The sequence below is a fragment of the Aspergillus tubingensis genome (genome assembly GCF_013340325.1).
Source record: "Aspergillus tubingensis WU-2223L DNA, scaffold_7, whole genome shotgun sequence".
NCBI classification, from domain to species: Eukaryota; Fungi; Ascomycota; class Eurotiomycetes; order Eurotiales; family Aspergillaceae; genus Aspergillus; species Aspergillus tubingensis.
The window spans coordinates 3,243,075-3,260,860 of record NW_023336281.1 but is presented as its reverse complement, the minus strand read 5'-3'; the positions used below and the strand labels follow the sequence as shown (position 1 = coordinate 3,260,860).

The following is a 17,786-nucleotide window of genomic DNA, read 5'->3' as shown; positions in this document are numbered from 1 at the left end:
TGTTTTGGGTGGTAACGAGAGATGTTGATTGACGATATGTGCAGGATGTGTGAGTTACGAGAGAAGATACGAGGGTATGTGAGAAACGGATATGAGAGGTGAGGAGAGTTAGAGAAGCGCAAGAGAGGGCCTGCGAGGCGCTTTATAGAGTAAGAGAAAAGACGTCCCGTGACTTACGCCGCTGTGAATGAGATATCCTGCCTCTCCTTTAACAGGTAGGACGCGTGAATGAGTGTTGAAACACAAATACTTCTCTCGCACTTCTTTACATACTTGGCAAGTGAGGTGGAATTGTAGGAACCGGAGGACCAACTACTACGTGAATATGATGTCTCCATTAGGGCCAGATCATGCCTCAGTAATATTCACCTTTGATTACAGATATCTTCGAGGTGAAGAGGCAATCCTCTACCTAATATGGGCAAAACCTAGGTTTCAAGCCATAGTTTGGCTGTCTAGAAGGAACAGGGCTTGGGCAAAGTAGCCTCTATTACAAGAAACAAAGACAAAGCTTTGGTATGTACATATACAAGATGTGATATTGTCCATTAGCAAGCCTGAAAACAGCGTCAGGCAGCACTGTAGTCAGAGCTCTATCCTCTTCCTCCAGACCGGCTTATTACATGATCCAACAATGATACACAGCCGGTCTCATGGACCATTCCAACCATCTTCTTTTCTCAGAGCGGAGTGAGTGCTAGGCTGCAAGTTTGCCGTTCGTCGTATCAGGACTGCTAGACAGCCAGTTTAGGCGAACGTCAACTTCAACCTGGTGTTGTGGTATGGCCCACGACTTGAAGCAAAGGGCGGAACGCCACGAAGTGAATCTAGAAACCAAAGAAGAAAAAGTGACAAGAAAATGAAGACAACTCCGAACCATGCTTTCCACAGGATAACGCCTTGCACGTGACCAGAAAGAAAATAAACAATGCCCGGCGTGAGCTGGAGAACAGTATGTCATCAAGGCGTGAGGACTGGTGGCGTAATTCACTCGTCTTCCTCTACTTCGTTGGATTTCTTCTCAGGCTTCTCAGCCAGCTGCTTCTGCCAGATGTTATTGGCAGCACCTTTGTCCAAGTCGGTAAAGAGGATATCGAACACCTCCGAGTACCAGCCTACTGCATGGCCTTCAATGCCCTCCTTGATGTTCTGTGATTGTAAGTTAGCTTCTTATCGGGCACTCCCAAATAGTCATCCAACACTCACCTCGGGCAGCTCCAGCCAGTCGGACATGTTGTCCGCGGGGAAAATAATCTTCTTAGCACCAGCACGGCGAGCAGCAACGGTCTTCTCCCGCAAACCTCCAATGCGCAGGACCTTTCCGGTCACGGTCAATTCTCCCGTCATAGCGATGGTTGGGTCAAGTGGGTGGTTCAAAGCCAAGGACAGCAGAGATGTTGCCATGGTAATACCAGCAGATGGGCCATCCTTCGGCACAGCACCCTCGGGGCAATGCATGTGCAGCTTAGCCTTCTCAAAGAATCGGTTCTCGGGGAACTGCTTCGCCATAACCGACTTGGCAAATGAGTAGGCGATTTGGCTAGATTCTTTCATCACGTTTTGCAGGTTACCGGTGATATCGATGCCCGGTCGGGACTGAGGCGTCAGGGCGTTCTCCAGGATTGATTCGACGTACAAGGCAGCACCTCCCATGCTAGTCCAGGCAAGTCCCATGGTCACACCAGGAGGGAAGGTGTCGTAGAGACGGTCAGCCGTGAAGATGGGGGGTCCAACATAGTCAGTAAGGCTGTCTTTGCCGATACTGAGCTGCACACTTTCCGGAACCTTCAGCGCAACGCGAGGCGTTTCCGTCGTGGACTTCTCCGGGTCGACAGGCGAATTTGAGTCGGGAGACTCAGTCTCCTTCTGTGACTCCTCTTGAACGGCCTTGCCCTCATCTGTCAGAGCCTTCTCTTCTGCGAGCACATCTTCGCCGAGATCCCGAACGATCTTGTATGCCGCCTTACGATAGACCTTCTCGATCTGCTTCTTCAGATTCCGAACACCACTTTCACGGCAGTAGGACTTGATGAGTTCCTCAACGGCCTCCTCCGTCAAGGTAACATCAACCTCCTTCAGACCGGTAAGCTCTCGAGCAGCAGGGGCGAGATACCGCTGAGCGATGGCCATCTTCTCATCGGCAACATATCCTGACAACTCGATGAGCTCCATGCGGTCCAGGAGTGGCCGAGGAATCGTGTCAGTCACGTTTGCCGTGCAAACAAAGAGAACCTTGGACAAATCCACCGGGACATCCATGTAGTGGTCCAGGAACGAAGAATTCTGTTCAGGATCAAGCAACTCAAGAAGCGCAGAAGACGGGTCTCCCTGGTGCCCGCGGCCGATCTTGTCGATTTCGTCGATCAAAATAAGGGGGTTCTCGGTCTGGCACTTCTTGAGGGCCTGGATGATACGTCCAGGAAGAGCGCCTACATAGGTCCTACGGTGTCCCTTGATTTCGGCGACGTCGGTCAAGCCTCCAACTGAGAAGCGGTAATACTGTCTGTTCAATGCCCGTGCGATGGACTTTCCAATACTGGTCTTTCCTACACCAGGCGGTCCGACCAGACAAAGGATTTTGCCCTCCACAGTACCACGCAGTTTGCCCACAGCAATGAACTCGAGGATACGGTCTTTGACATCCTTGAGGCCATAGTGGTCTTCATCGAGAACCTTCACCGCATGCTGAATACCGAAGTTCTCCACGCTCTTTTGTCCCCAAGGGATCTGAGTAAGCCAGTCCAGATAGTTGCGGGTGACATTGAACTCAGAGGCAGCAGGCTCCAGATGGGCCAGCTTGTTGAGTTCCTCGTCGAACACCTTCTTGACGGCGTCCGGCATAGCAAGCTTCTCTGCCTTTTCCTTGAACTTCTCGACCAACTTATCTTTGCCATCGGACTCGATGCCCAGCTCCCGTTTGATGCCCTTCATCTGTTCCATCAACCAGTATTCACGCTGTCGCTTCTGAATCTTAGCTTCCACGTCCTTAGAGATCTTGGATTGGAGTTGCGCGTTCATGAGTTCCTTCTTCAGCACCACCAAGGCCTTAGGAAGTCTCTCCTCAATGTTCATCAACTCCAAGACCTCTTGCATTTCGTTGAGCTCTCCTGCAGAGACGGCGGCGGCAAAGTCCGCCAGCTTAGCGGGCTCGTCGCTCAGATTGCCGGGGAACTGGTCCGTATAGAACGCAGAAATCTGGTCGCGGAACAACGGGTTTAGGCTCGCGATCTCTTTGCAGACGTTGACGATTTCACTGGTGACGGCGCGGATGATAGCACTCTTCTTATCGTAGGGTTCCTCCGCAAGGTTCTCCACATTAACCAAGCTGACGGGATACTTTCGCAGGAAGGAGGTGGGTTCATAGTGGTCCTTGGGGGCGAGTTCGGCAGTGCCCTCCTCGAAACTGGCGACAACATCCCCACGGCGCTCTGATGTCTTCTCCTCGGTTGTACCAGCCTTGGCAGCGTCGCTAGGCGGAAGCAGCGAAGAGACCTTGATACGACGGTGGGGATAAAGAACGGCGGTGACCCCACTCGCTTCGCCCCGGAGAGGGTACGCGGCAGTGATCTGAGCAAAGACGCCAACATCATAGACGTCATCCAGGTTTTCGATCACATCGCCATCTGCATTCTCGTCCTTGAACAAGAAGGCACCCACGTATGGTTGTCCCCGCTTCATCATGTCTTGTATGGCGGCGGCTACATTCGGGTCTCGGATGGTGATTGCTTTGTAAAAGCCCGGGAACAACGGTCGCTTCGCGATCGGGATTGCCATCACCTGAGGATACACTTCGGGAACTGATGGCTTCTGCAAGGCCTTCTCGCCGGAGCCCTTCTTGCCCTTCTTACCGCCATCCTCGTTGCCACCATTGTTCGCGCCACTAGGCCTCGAGTCGGAGCCACCATTGACAGGTATAGGGGATGGGGTATCAGATGAGTTCCCCTTGCCTTCTACTGCATTACCATCCTTCTTCGAGTCTTCCTCCAGGCCACGTTGCTCTTTGTCCGCGCCCGCTTTCTCCTTCCGCCGTGCAAAGCCCGATGTCGGAGCTCCGGATTCGTGTGACGATCCCTGCTTGCCAGAGGGATCAGCAGCCTTGCGTCGGGCGTCTGGAGCACGCTCAACATCCTTCTCCTCGTTTGCGTCTTTCTGCTCCTTCTGAGCAGGGTCGTCCTTTTCATCGCCGGGCGGGGGCTTCTCTCTCCGCCGGATGGAGCTCGAGGAGAAGGCGCGGGAGGTCGGGAGGGAGCGGTGAAGTCGCGACGCATTTAGTATCGATCGGGCGGTGACATTGTATCTTGAGGGAGCAAGTAGAGGTCGAGGGATGAAGGGACGCGAGGCTTGTTGGAGCGCGGCTCTCCAGGGGAGAGTCTGGCCGCGGAGCATGCTAGTAGCTTTACTAATGTAGATGCGGATGAAACGAGGCGGCAAAGAAGCAGGTGAGTGGGAAGGAGAGGGGATGGGGGATTAATATAATACAAGACAGTAGCTCGGAAGCTGACTGAGAGAGAAATCCCAAGGAAGACAAAAGGAGAGGAAGGTGATGGCTCAATGGGCACAATGAGGTCGAGGGGGAGATCAGTTCACTTCGGTCAAGTCGGTCGAGTGCTTGATTACCGAAGCAGGCTTTCATCATCGCAGCCCGCGGATTAATGATGCTCCGGTCGGGAAACTTTTTCGAGGCGAGCGACTCGAAGCTTCCAAGCGTCTTCCCCATCAGGAGGCGGTCGAGCGAGTCTCAAAACTAAAAGGTCACCGGCTTCTGCTCGAATCAGCTTCGTCGGTTTCCAATCTCGCTTCTCTGCCTTTCTCCTTCGTTCCCTCTCTCATCGTCTCTCTTTATCCTCCCGTTGGATGCTCCTCTGCTGCTCACGATGAGTGCTGCTTCCGCCGCAATGCCCAAAGCCGCGGCTATTCCCGCTCGTTTACTGCGGACTTCGCGACAATGCTCCAAGCAGAGCCCGGCCGCCAGTGTCCGATCAACCACCACCGTTCGGACTTATCATGTGTCGACTGCTTCTTCGACAAGCCAGCGCCTGCGGGATGGTGTTCGTAGCAAGAACAGTCCGGCATTCTTGTCGTCAAGGGTAGGTATCATCTACAATGTCCCATGGAGAGATTGTCCGGGCTGTGACTAAGTTCCCATTCCCGTCCGCAGGTTTTCCATACGACCGCTCCTCTTGGAGCCATGTCTGACCCGTATAAAGTTCTAGGAGTCGACAAAGGTGCTTCTGCAGGCGACATCAAGAAAGCTTACTATGGAATGGCCAAGAAATACCACCCGGATACCAACAAAGACCCTGGCGCCAAGGAAAAGTTTGCGGAAGCTCAGTCGGCCTACGAACTTCTGTCCGATCCCAAGAAGCGCGAGAATTTCGACCGGTTTGGCTCAGCTGCTTTCGACCAGAATGGTGGCTTCGATCCCAGTGGCGGTAACCCGTTTGCCGGCGCCGGTGGTTTCCACGGCTTCGGTGGTGGATTTGGTGGTGGATTCCCTGGAGGAGGATTCTCGGGTGACATCAACTTTGAAGACTTGTTCGGCGCATTTACCGGCGGCGCTCGCCGTGCGGGTCGAGGACGCCGAAGCCCGTTCCAGGAGATCTTGGTTGGCGAAGATATCGAGGTTCAAACCAACATTTCTTTCATGGAAGCTGCGAAGGGTACCTCCAAGGATATTGTCATCACTCCTCTGAAAGAGTGTGGCACCTGTGACGGAGATGGACTGAAGAAGGGCGCCAAACGTTCGCAATGCCGTCAGTGCAACGGTTCTGGCACTCGGGTACATTTCATGCAGGGAGGATTCCAAGTTGCAGCAACCTGCGATGCCTGTGGAGGTGCGGGAATGATTGTTCCCCGCGGATCCGAGTGTGGCTCGTGTAAAGGAAGTGGTGTGGTCAGAGATCGCAAGACCGTCCAGGTTGACATCCCCGGCGGTGTCGAGGATGGCATGCGTCTGAGAGTGTCCGGAGAAGGTGACGCCCCTCCTACAGGCACCGCGGCAGCCCCTGGCTCCCGTACACAGCGCGGTGACCTCTACGTCTCCATCCGGGTTTCCCCCGACCACCGCTTTAGCCGCTCCGGCTCCGATATTCTCTACACGGCCTCTATTCCCCTCACCACTGCTCTGCTTGGCGGTGAAGTGACCGTCCCGACTTTGGACGGCGAGGTCAAAGTCAAGGTTGGCACGGGCACTGGCACGGGTGACCGCATTACACTGTCTGGCATGGGTATGAAGAAACTCGGGGGCCGTTCTAGAGCCTTCACCCCTACGGGTGACTTGAAGGTGGAGTTCAAGGTTGCCATGCCGAAGTATTTGACTAGCAATCAGCGAACAATTCTCGAGGTTCTTGCAGATGAAATGGGTGACAAGACAGCCAGGCGCATCATGGACATTCCCAGGGATGGGTGAGTTTTGTAGCTAACATGAGTTTGATTACTTCTACGGTGTTGCTGACAGCGAAGCAGATCGACTCCTGACTCCAGCTCCACCTCCGACTCCTCCAAAAACGAGGGATTCCTCAAATCGGCCTGGCACAAGCTCATGAACCACTCGAAACAATCGGGATCGGAAGGCTCGGGTAGCGAGTCAGGCAAGAAGGACCGCGGCGACAGCAACAAATCCGACGACGAGAAGAAGTCCGGCTCCAGCTAAAAGGAGTTCCCCGACAATCATGTGTATAATCGACAAAATCTGGATACTCCTTCGAAACACCTTCGTTTCCTTACTGTGTAATTATGTTTACGGGAAAATATCATAGCGCCGGCGAGATTGGGGGTTCTGGTGCCATTCTGCATGTTGGGATAATTCGATTCGCCTGTATCCGTTCAATTGATTCATTTGTGACGTTGGGTTGTTTATAGAGAGATTTACTCAGGATGATGTGTGTATGTATGTCGTGTACGATTAGAGTTAGCGCTCCAAGACATTCTCCTCTTCTCTACTAAAACAAGTAATCAATTCAAAGTTTTGATCGTCCAACTGTCCGGAGAAGTACAGGACATTGACTGGTGGAGATTTAAAATTGCAAGATGTGTCAGAGAGAGTAAGAGGGAAAGTATAGATTCAGGCATGCCACATTGCTGCCTTTCTGGCCGTCACGGCCGGCGGTTAGAAAGCGTCCCATCACAGCACACTCCTCGCCCCCATCCGCAACTCGTCACAATCACCTTCAGTCAACCACCACCAACCGCCTCTCTCGCTCTCTACTCCACTCCACTCCTTTCTGCCTGATTCTATCACCCAGCAGGTGAGATCTGTCATTTGTCTTGCATTGTAGCCTGCCAGGTAAAGCCTAATCTCCTCCCCGAGCAACTACACCACCCAATTCCCTCCCGCCTCCCTCGCTGGTCTTGTTGCTGGGCTCCCCACTTCCGTCATCATCGTCGAGCTAACGACGGAACTACTGTTAGGCTGCCTCGGGGACGACTAGACTTGCTAGCGACCCTGCGACTAATCTATCTATCGATCCTTACCACCACCGGCCACCACAATTCTCGCAGGGTTGAACGACTAAGCATCGCCTACCTTCGTTACCCCACAGTGCCATCCCCGAAAACCCTCCCCCTCGATCACTACGACTTCGCCCTTGTCCGCCCTACTTTGACTTCCCTGCTCGACCTCGGGCCCGCTTGTCTCTCCGCCTTTGGATGGGAGCTCCCCGCTCCTCCCGAGCAACAAGATGGTTCAATCGCCTATGATCTCGTGTCCGCTCAAGCAGACCAACGAGATCGATTGGATTCGACCCCTCAAGGACTACATCCGTCAGAGCTACGGTGAGGACCCCGATCGCTACAGTTCAGAATGCGCGACCCTCAACCGCTTGCGCCAGGACATGAGGGGCGCGGGGAAGGATAGTGCGACAGGCCGCGACCTGTTGTATCGGTATTACGGACAGCTGGAACTCTTGGACCTGAGGTTTCCGGTCGATGAGAACCATATCAAGATCTCCTTCACTTGGTATCCTAACCCCTTGGTCTTCTCCTGTACCAGCCACGCCGTTCCAGTCTGCTAATGCTCCAATTCCTCGCATAGGTATGATGCCTTTACCCAGAAGCCTACTTCGCAATACTCGTTGGCGTTCGAGAAAGCATCGATTATCTTCAACATCTCCGCCGTTCTGTCATGCCATGCGGCAAACCAGAATCGCGCCGAAGATACCGGTCTCAAAACCGCGTATCACTCTTTCCAAGCATCCGCAGGCATGTTCACGTATATCAACGAGAATTTCCTCCACGCGCCGTCGACCGATTTGAACCGGGAAACTGTTAAGGCTCTGATCAACATCACCCTCGCACAAGGCCAAGAAGTATTCCTGGAGAAGCAGATCGCGGACAACAAGAAGGCCGGTCTACTCGCGAAACTTGCAAGTCAGTCCGCCTACCTGTACTCTCAGGCCGCTGAGGGAATGCAGGAGTTCGTAAAGGGAATTTTCGACAAAGTGTGGACAATCGTTGTGCAAGCCAAGGCGGCGCACATGGCCTCCGTAGCATCCTACTACCAAGCCTTGACGGACAGCGAAAGCGGATCACACGGTGTGGCCATTGCTCGGCTGCAGCTGGCAGAGAAGAACTCAACCGCAGCACTAGGATGGGCCAAGTCTTTCCCATCATCAGTTTCCCCGAATGCCAATTTGAGCTCCGAATCGGGCACCAACCTCCTCGATATCATCAAGTATCATCTTGCCAATGTCCAAGCCAAGCTTACCGTATTTATGAAGGACAACGACTTCATCTATCACCAACCCATTCCCAGCGAGGCAGGTTTGTCAGCTGTTGCGAAGCTGCCTGCAGCAAAGGCAATTCCTGTCAGCGAGCTCTATCAAGGCCAGGATATCCAACGTATCATCGGCCCGGATATCTTCCAAAAACTGGTCCCGATGTCCGTTACGGAAACGGCCAGTCTCTATGATGAAGAGAAAGCCAAGCTGATCCGTGCGGAAACCGAGAAAGTTGAAACGGCAAATGGAGAAATGGCGGCCAGTCTTGATTATCTAAAACTTCCGGGTAGCTTGAATATCCTTAAGGGGGGGATGGACCAGGAGGTGACTGTGGATGATGAATTCCGACGATGGTGCCAGGAGCTTGCGGGTCATCAACCATTTATCAAGGCCTTCGATGGGCTACAGGATCGCAAAGTGGAGATTCTCGCGCAACTAGACCAGTGTTCTAAACAATTGGACCTGGAGGAGAGTGTATGCGAAAAGATGCGCTCCAAATACGGAGCGGATTGGAGTCAGCAGCCCAGCGCCAGGCTGAACACTACTCTACGGGGCGATATTCGAACTTATCGAGACACCATCAATGAAGCGAGTGCCAGTGACTCACAGCTACTGTCTACTCTGCGGCAATACGAGGCAGACTTCGATGAGATGCGATCTGCAGGTGAAACAGACGAAGCTGAAGTACTCTTCCAGCGTGCCATGATCAAAGCTGGCTCCAAGCAGGGCAAGGGTAAAAATGGGCTTGGTAGCCCGTACGCACCAACGGCGGAAGGAAGCTTGATTGATGATGTGTACGACGAAGGCAGCTCTTCGGTGTCAGAGCAAATCGCAAGAGTCGAAGCTATATTGAAGAAGCTGAACCTGGTCAAGAGAGAACGGGCTCAGGTCTTGAAAGACTTGAAGGATAAGGTACGTCTGTGAAAGCTTCAACACATTGCTCCGCAAGAACTAACGGCTCAAACAGGTCCACAACGACGACATCTCCAACGTTCTGATACTCAACAAGAAAACCATTTCTGGACAGGAGAGTCAGCTTTTCGAAGCGGAGCTGGAAAAATTCCGTCCGCACCAGAACCGACTCCTCCAGGCCAATCATAAGCAGGCTTCGCTGATGAAGGAGCTTACGAAGATATACGGTGATCTACTGCAGGACAAACGAGTACGCGCCGAGCAATCGAAGTACGAAGCCATCACCCGTCAACGCAACACGGTGATGTCCCGATACAAGAAGATATACGATGCATTCAATGGTCTCCTGTCGGGTACGGCACAAGCCCAGACCTTCTACAAGGAGATGACCGAGACCGTAGACAGCCTGAAGAAGAACGTTGAGACCTTTATCAACAATCGGCGATCCGAAGGCGCCCAGCTGCTAGGCCAAATCGAGCGGGAGAAGGCAAGCAATGCCACTGAGCAGGAAGACCGCGAACGGGAGAAGCTGCGACAGCTAATGGAGCGCCTGTCTACGGAACCCAAGACATCATCAACTCCTTCCTCCACGACGACCGCCCCATCCAAGGTCAAGTCCCCTCCTCCCGCCATTCAGACGCCCGCATATCCCAACCCCGCCATATCTTCACCAAAGATGTCCCCACGGTACCCTCCAAATGTAGGAGGACAGCCGCAGGGCATCCCAATTTCGCATTCCCCTGCCCCCTACGGACAGTACATGGGCCATGCACCGGGCGTTTCCTACGTCCCAGGACAGACCTTCCAACAAGGCGCAGCAGCGCCTCTCTCAGAGGGATACAACCCAATGGCCTACCCCGTCCCTCCGGCCGTCTCTCCCCCGCCAAACTTCTACACGTCCACCCCTACTCCATTCAGCTACGCCGGGCCCACTCCGCCAGCAGCGCCATCCTCCTTTATGCCCCAGGGTTACGTTCCGCCTCCTCCGCCGCCCCGTCCCCAGCAGACCAATTACCCCTCCACGACGGGGCCGTACCCAACGGGTCCTGGCGGCTACGCCCAGAGCAGACCCTACGGCACATCCCAGCACCACAAAGCTCCCTCGCAGTCCCAACCCCAATCTACATCTGCGTCTGGCAATGACCCCTGGGCTGGCCTGAATGCATGGAAATGAAACCAACTAATTACACATGCATGCACGGGGTGAGATTCATGGGATGCTATGGATCGGAATGACAATTGAAACAGGGGTAGGGATCATGATATGAAAGTATGATAGACTTATTTATGGAATGGACACGTTTTTTTTATGTTTATGATGCATTTTGGCGTTTTTCCCCCGTCAACTCTCGCTTTTTTTGAAACGTTTGCTTTGCGCTTGTTAGTCATCAATAGGTATTCCTCTCCTTGTTTTCTTCTTTCCTCGATTTTTTATTCATTGAGCTAGTTTTAGTGGTTTTATTTATCCTTATTTTTACTGCCGCTGCTGCTGTTGCTGTTGCTACCTATCCTTCGTGTCTTGTTCTATGGTTCAGTTCTGGCCGGTGGGACAGTGAAGGGATCAACTGTCGAAATGGAATGAAGTGAAATGTATATAGTGAGTATAAGTGAAGTGCAAAGAGACACACAGGGAGAGGAAAATGCAATTGGATGAATAACTGTTACTAGGTCATGCATGTCTTCGTTGGTATTAGTAGTTGTTATTGATGGGGTAGTATGCGTACGGTTACCGACCTATATATATATATATATAACCCAGGACGGGTGAAGAGGTACTACTTATGAATATGAATTGACCAGAACAAGTATATTATTGCAATTAATCTAGACATGAAGATAAAACGCCGATGTATCCCATTTCCGAGTGATAATGTACAAGTATATGAGCCAGAGAAGGAAAGAGTAGTGCACCGATGGCGAGGGTCTAATGCGGCGTACAAGATAGCCAGCATGACAGGATCTTTGCTCAAGGGCAACAGACAGAGAGTAGTGATCTCGGCGGAGGTAGACCAGGATAACAAAGGAAACAGTGAAAAGGAGTAAGAAAGAAGTACTTATCTGAACTAGCACCAATGGGTATCATGAAAAGGTAAAGGAACTAGGATGCCCGGTGACCGGTGAAAGGGGAGAAGCGTTGAAGGTGATGAGTAGGGAGGATAGAGGGCTTGGAGTCCTGAGATAGATTCAATCCCAAACCCTTGAAAAGATTGTGCCCAAGGCCAGAAGCACAATGAGCCGAGGTTATGTTCGCGACATATCCGCAGGTCCGGGATGAGTTTTCCGGGATCAAAGGTAGGTGATAAAAGGGAGAGACGAGGTCATAGAAGGATGCTGCAGGAACTATGGCTGGAATCTGAGACGGAAGTGTCGTCCTCGTCCCTCTTCACGGACCTTGTACAGGAACCGCGCAATAGCCTCCTGTTCCGCAAGACCAGCGCTGTTGAAGTGTTTGCGCACTGTGACGGCAAGCTGGTTCTTGCACACCCTTTCTTGACCAATTATATGACGCAGCGCACCCTTGACATCAATTGTATCTGGGCCTTTGTTTGACGGACGGTCTTTGTGCCTGGTGCTGACGCCATTCGGGGCGGAGGAATTGCTCTGCAGAGCTTTTCGGGATGTGGATGCGCTCGACTGGGAACCATTCGTCGTCTGGTCCTGGCGGGCTAGGTGTGCTCTCTGAGCGGCGATAGAAGTTGGTGATCGGAGTCCGATTCCACGGGAGAGTAGCAAGTGGGAGTATTCGCTGGAGAACGCGCTTGGGGTAGACAGTTTGTAGGCATGTCGGTAGGAGTGGAGGAGTTCGAGGGGCATTTCGGACCAGGGGATCTACATCCAATCCATGTCAGTTATGACACCATAGTATGCGAGGAAGTGATATGGAGAAGATAGTGGACGTATAGTCGAGAAAAGAGCCAGTTAACACCAATTGCAGCGTACCTTTGGTAAATTGTCCTGTTCGCCTCCAGCTGGAGCGCTGGTGACATTTGCAGAGCTCGCAGAAGCTTTTGCCTCGCGAGTGTTCAAAGCGGCCACTGCTGCTGCTCCGCCAGCACCCTTGCGAGACTTTCCCGTTGTCGTTTTATGCTCTTTTGCAGTGCTGGAGCCTTCAGAGCGAGAGTCATCCTGAGCGGCTGTCGTCCGCTGGCGCGGGGGAGCCATGGCCGTGAGAGATGGAGAGAAAGAAAGAGGGAAAGGAGAGGATGGTGGGAAAAGGGCAGCCGGGGCAATCGCAGCCCCGAACAATTGTGTTTCAGGAAATGAATAGCCACCGGCAACAACTGAACGAACGGCACTCAACAGCACAAGACTAATCGCAATGGTGAAAAAGCATGCCTGAATGACTTTTGCTTCGGCAGACGGGAGGCGGGCAGACGCGGCAGAATATTGAGGCGCGACATCATCGCGACCGCATCGGGTAATATTACCGAATATACTTTGAGAAGATAAGGCAGGAGATGAGAGGAATTGGGGTGGTTGGTATGGGATATGTCAGAAGGAAGAACTGACAGGTCATTGTTGATGCTCAATTCCAAGGGATTGTCATGTCGCTCAGTATATGTCTTGATATCACCATATCGGACATGTCTCCGGGGTGTGGAGAGTCAAGAGTATCGGAGGTGGGAAGTGAGACAACACGGATATCATGCAGCATAAAAGGTTGGTATCAACTCATCATTCACAATCACTAGGTATTGGTGATGCTGATTGTCGACGAATCGTCTTTAAGGTATTCAAGAACCTTTTACGGGGGAAGTTTAGTCCTTGAATTGAAACACAATTTAGACCAGAGTGTTACACCAAGATCACATGTCCACATATTATTTACCTCCCTAGAAGGATACCATGAGGAAACAACCTTACACATTCTTGCATCATGACCAAAAAGTTGAAAGCAACCTCAATCACCCTATCATAGCCATCGCAACAATGTTACTAACACAGACCGAGTCCATCACTTAGTTATCAGAGACGACACTGCAAGTACCGATTGTCTATCCCGCCAGCAGTGGGGTACAAAAGCAGCTTCTGCCTTGAAAACAATGGCGAACCACCGTCTCCCCCGAAGAGTAAGAAGTAAGTAGTAGATGGACTCGGCATCCAAAAGGGCTGGACTCATGTCCGGTTACTCTCACACCCTCGATATTAACCGGCGCATGGCTGTTACCTGATTCGAACCGCCGACCCTCATCCTATCACCAAGAGCATGGAAAGAAGAAGATAGATTGGTCGGTCATCTGTTATCTAGACCCCTCCACCTCCCACCATCACAGGGTCCTAGCCCAGCCAGGCAGCAGAGACATAGCTCCAGCTGAGCTGGAGAGCAGAGAGCACTGCTCTGCACTGCAAGACTCGACGTCATGGGCGTAGTCTGAGCGCCCGTGACCAGGGGCGTGACAGGACTGTACCCCTGAATAAAGACTATAGGACTAGAACAATTCCATGCCTATCGAGCTGCGCCATGGGCAGATTCGGTCGTTCGAGACAATTATCCCAGCACCCAATCGGATGGCATCATGGGTGCTTGCTTATGGCAATTGGCAATACGGGTGCCTGCTGCCCCGTGTTGTTATTGTCGTTGTTGTTGTTGTTATCTCACACCATACTTTTTTCCCGTAGCGCTTATGAACACAACCAACAAGGTAGTAGTAAATAGTTACTAGTAGTAATTGGCAGCTGTTGGTTGGGTGAACTATGCTCGAACGAGGGTAAAATACCCCGGCACGTGTCCGGATATGCCGATATTAAGCACCCTGGCCTAGGATACTACTACATGACTACTGTTAATCAATGAATGAGGGTGAAATTGAGGACTAGCGAGAGTCAATGATAGGATGGGGAAATCCCCTCGAGGGAGGGGGATAGAAATATTCCGCCTATCAATGGAACGGATTGGACGGAATATCATTTATCACCCCAAGCAGGGATGGGCATCGGGATTTGACACGGCTGTGCCTGGGGTATCTGTCAGGGTTTCACCTCCGTCCGGAGTAACTCATAACGACCCCAACACACGTGACAGCTGAATCCGGCGGTTAAGGACTAAAGTAGCCGATTAGTTGATAACTACTATTCCGTATCCGTAAGTTGTAACTATATGGGGGTGGTCTGACAGTCCTGACTGGGGGGGGGAGGAGAGGGATCCACCCTCACACAATTATGGCACATAACGACGGCATAACGCTGGACAGATGAGAGAGAAAAAAACAGACATGGCCCCAATGGCTGGAACCGGGTTGGGCACACATCTTGTCTTTTTTGCAACGTTTTCGTGTGAGTCAAGATGGGACATCTGGCTGGGAAAGAAATTTTTTGCTCACCGCTATATTCCCTGAAGCCCCAGTCTTGCGCAGAAGCGAGAAACTCAGACTATACAGAGTAAAACTAGCCAGGGGCGAAAATCGAAGAAAAATACTACTAGAAGCCATCACTGAAAACTTTAACGTGTGATAAGCATTAGACTGATAGACAGGGCAAACATTCTACCGGAAGGGAGAAAATGCCGACATACGGAGGGAAAAAAATTAAATGGAAAAGGGAAAACAATGGGGCTACCGGTGTATTGGCCACATCACGGCTCCAGAATAGTTACATGATTGCCTGGAACAGTAACCGGATTAAGGTGACCCTTAAGAAGGAGGGGGGGGGGGAGGATTGTACTCCGTCCACCGGAAATCAACCCCCAGAAATCAGGGCTGGTTAGGGAAGCCGCCAGTCAGGACGGCTCAGACCACCACGGGATTCGGGACAGACTCGGCAAGAATCCAGGACTCGGGACGGACATGCCGATGGATGGAAAATTGCCTCAGCCGGGGGAGAAGAGACTAGAGAGAGGGGAGGGGGGAAGAGGGGGGTAGAGGAAAGTGAAGGGGTGGTTGGTGGGCTTCAATCAAACCTGGTAAAGGCGAAGGAGGGGGGTGGAAGTACTCCGTTAGAGGGAAAGAAAAAATTCATCTAGTGTAGTAGTTAGTTAGGTAGGTAGGAGACATCTCTACGGCACTACGCCGCTACGGAGTACCAAGCTCCTTGAAGGAGGAGGTCGGTCGTCAGTCTTGTCACAAGGGGAAAGAAGGGAAAGAATGGCAGGGCAGGAAAAAGCGCCTAACCACAAAGGTACCTTCACCGAGGTACCCTTTTCGGGGCAGCCCGTGGCTCCGGCCCATCTGGAGAGAGCGAGGAGGGGGCAAGTTAGGTAAGAAATTTCTCCGCAATCCGCCCTGATAAACTATCCAGCCAGCCCCGTTAGTCGCAAGACGGGCCCCAGAGGGGAAGAATGCCCGGAATTCTCCCGAAATCATCCGATCACCGTATTATTCTTGCAGGTTCTGTCCCGGAATTTGTTCGTAAATTGTCTGGATTTGAGGACGGTGAGTGGTGCCTTGGTTGGTTTTTTTTCTTCTTTTCTTTTTACGCGAAATTTCTTCACGAGTGGTTCCCTTTCTCTCTAGTCCAGTCAAATCATCACATGTATACGGAGTAAAGAGGCAGACAAAAAAAAAAAGGACCCAGTACCACTCGAAGAAGAGATTAGGATAACGACAGTACGCTCCCGCCCCAACAAAGCGAAGCGGAAAGAAAATAGTAGTAGTGCCCTGACGTGGCAAAAGCTACTACTACGGAAATAGACTGGCTGAGCTGAGATGAGCTGAGCTGAGCTGCTGCTGCTGCTGCACCTACATAACTAACTGTACGATAATGATGATAGCAGCAAGCAAAGCAACAGAATCAACTAACATAACTAGTCAGATTAGAACCCGATATTATCTAATACACCGGATCTCCGGTCCTTTCTCCCCCTCCGTAGTCCACACAACCCACACAACAACCCTTGTCCAGTTATGGTGCGCTACTAGAACTAAGTCCTAGTTAGTCAACAGCCTGATCCAGTCCTCCAGACGCGGGAGATTGTCATCTAGAAACGCGGCAGTGCGCCGCCACTAAGGCAGGCCCATGTCTCGACTCCTGGATTAGCTGCAAATCATTCTCATGACGCAATCCCGGCCATCTTCCGTGACTCTCTGTCTCCTCCGTCTGGTGTGATTTTTTTCTTTTCTTTCTTACCCCATCATTCCCAATTGGGTAATTCCCTCATTGGTATCTTTCTCACCCTTGAGTATTAGTATTATGAAGCAAAAGAAATTATGGTTCCATACTACTACTATCTGGTCAAAGGAGAAGTGTACGTAGTTGTTATCATTCCAATCATTCATTCATCACCCCCCTTTCATTATTGTCTTGGGTGGTTGTCTTGGCTATTCTATCCCACCTAGGCACTTATCCCCGCTATTCCATCCCATCTGTATTAACTAATCTCATTAGGTTATTTAGGTGGTGGCGGTCTGGGGGAAAAAAAACGAACAACAAATACAAAATTACACTTTTTGTTACATCATACATCGATACATACTACACCAGCAGGAAATAAAAAGCGTCAGAGTAGGTAGGTATTTACTTAGTACTAGGCTACATATGCCGTGCAGAAGTTGAAGTCAAGTAACCTAGCTAAAAACTGCAATCTGCAAGCTTAGACTATGTCGATACATACTATAGTTGGTTATCATGTGAAAGGGGTCATAGTTCTAGCCCTCTGGTCTTCTCTCTCCTCTCCTCACAACTTCCCCCCGAGATCGTCGTCATAGCTCGAGAGGGGGGGAAACAGAAGAGAGGGGCAGCTAACTACTAAACTAGTCGGTATATTAATTAATATGTTAGTTAGTAGTGCCAGGTCCGTGTGTATGTCTGCCTACGGCGGTACTCTTCACTGTTTTCCTACGAGAAGAAATAGACAACATGAGTAGTAGTGAGTAAGTAGTGTAGAATGTATGGCATGGTCACAACAATTGCACCACCACCGTCATCATCGTCATCACCTAGAATGTACTTAGTAAGAACTAACCGCAAGAAAAAAAAAAAATCCTTATCTCAAACCCATCATCATAATTCCATCCCCATGCGGCCCCAAGCTTTTTCACCACCTACACTAGTACCTCACTAAAGCAAACTAGGACCTGAGGGAACTAGGAAGGGAGGAAGGAGCGCACCACTTGGCAATGGGTCAAGTCAATCCTCATTAATATTTTACCGGTTTGGGGAGAGAAGTCCCATCACTGAAGCTATAGACGACACTATCTTGGAGCTTGGACTGGCACTGGCATT

At 51.4% G+C, this 17,786-nt stretch overlaps 4 protein-coding genes across 4 annotated transcripts; 2 read left to right on the top strand and 2 right to left on the bottom strand.

Annotated features, from left to right (window-relative positions):
• Positions 1 to 987: 987 nt before the first annotated feature.
• AtWU_06033 (endopeptidase La) lies at positions 988 to 4,386 on the bottom strand (the record flags this gene model as incomplete). Its single annotated transcript, XM_035501143.1, has 2 exons — positions 988 to 1,149; positions 1,207 to 4,386. 2 exons carry the CDS (start codon positions 4,384 to 4,386, stop codon positions 988 to 990), a joined length of 3,342 nt encoding a protein of 1,113 aa, XP_035357036.1.
• A 488-nt stretch (positions 4,387 to 4,874) lies between these two features.
• On the top strand, positions 4,875 to 6,652 carry AtWU_06032 (putative mitochondrial DnaJ chaperone (Mdj1); the record flags this gene model as incomplete). Its single annotated transcript, XM_035501142.1, has 3 exons — positions 4,875 to 5,087; positions 5,159 to 6,405; positions 6,466 to 6,652. The coding sequence occupies 3 exons, from the start codon at positions 4,875 to 4,877 to the stop codon at positions 6,650 to 6,652; spliced, it is 1,647 nt and encodes a 548-aa protein (XP_035357035.1).
• Positions 6,653 to 7,679: 1,027 nt separating this feature from the next.
• bro1 (putative signal transduction protein BroA) lies at positions 7,680 to 10,803 on the top strand (the record flags this gene model as incomplete). Its single annotated transcript, XM_035501141.1, has 3 exons — positions 7,680 to 7,957; positions 8,033 to 9,629; positions 9,685 to 10,803. 3 exons carry the CDS (start codon positions 7,680 to 7,682, stop codon positions 10,801 to 10,803), a joined length of 2,994 nt encoding a protein of 997 aa, XP_035357034.1.
• Positions 10,804 to 11,969: 1,166 nt separating this feature from the next.
• AtWU_06030 (histone deacetylase complex subunit SAP30 Sin3-binding domain-containing protein) lies at positions 11,970 to 12,791 on the bottom strand (the record flags this gene model as incomplete). The annotated part of the gene is made up of 2 exons (XM_035501140.1): positions 11,970 to 12,458; positions 12,570 to 12,791. 2 exons carry the CDS (start codon positions 12,789 to 12,791, stop codon positions 11,970 to 11,972), a joined length of 711 nt encoding a protein of 236 aa, XP_035357033.1.
• Between the last annotated feature and the right edge of the window lie 4,995 nt (positions 12,792 to 17,786).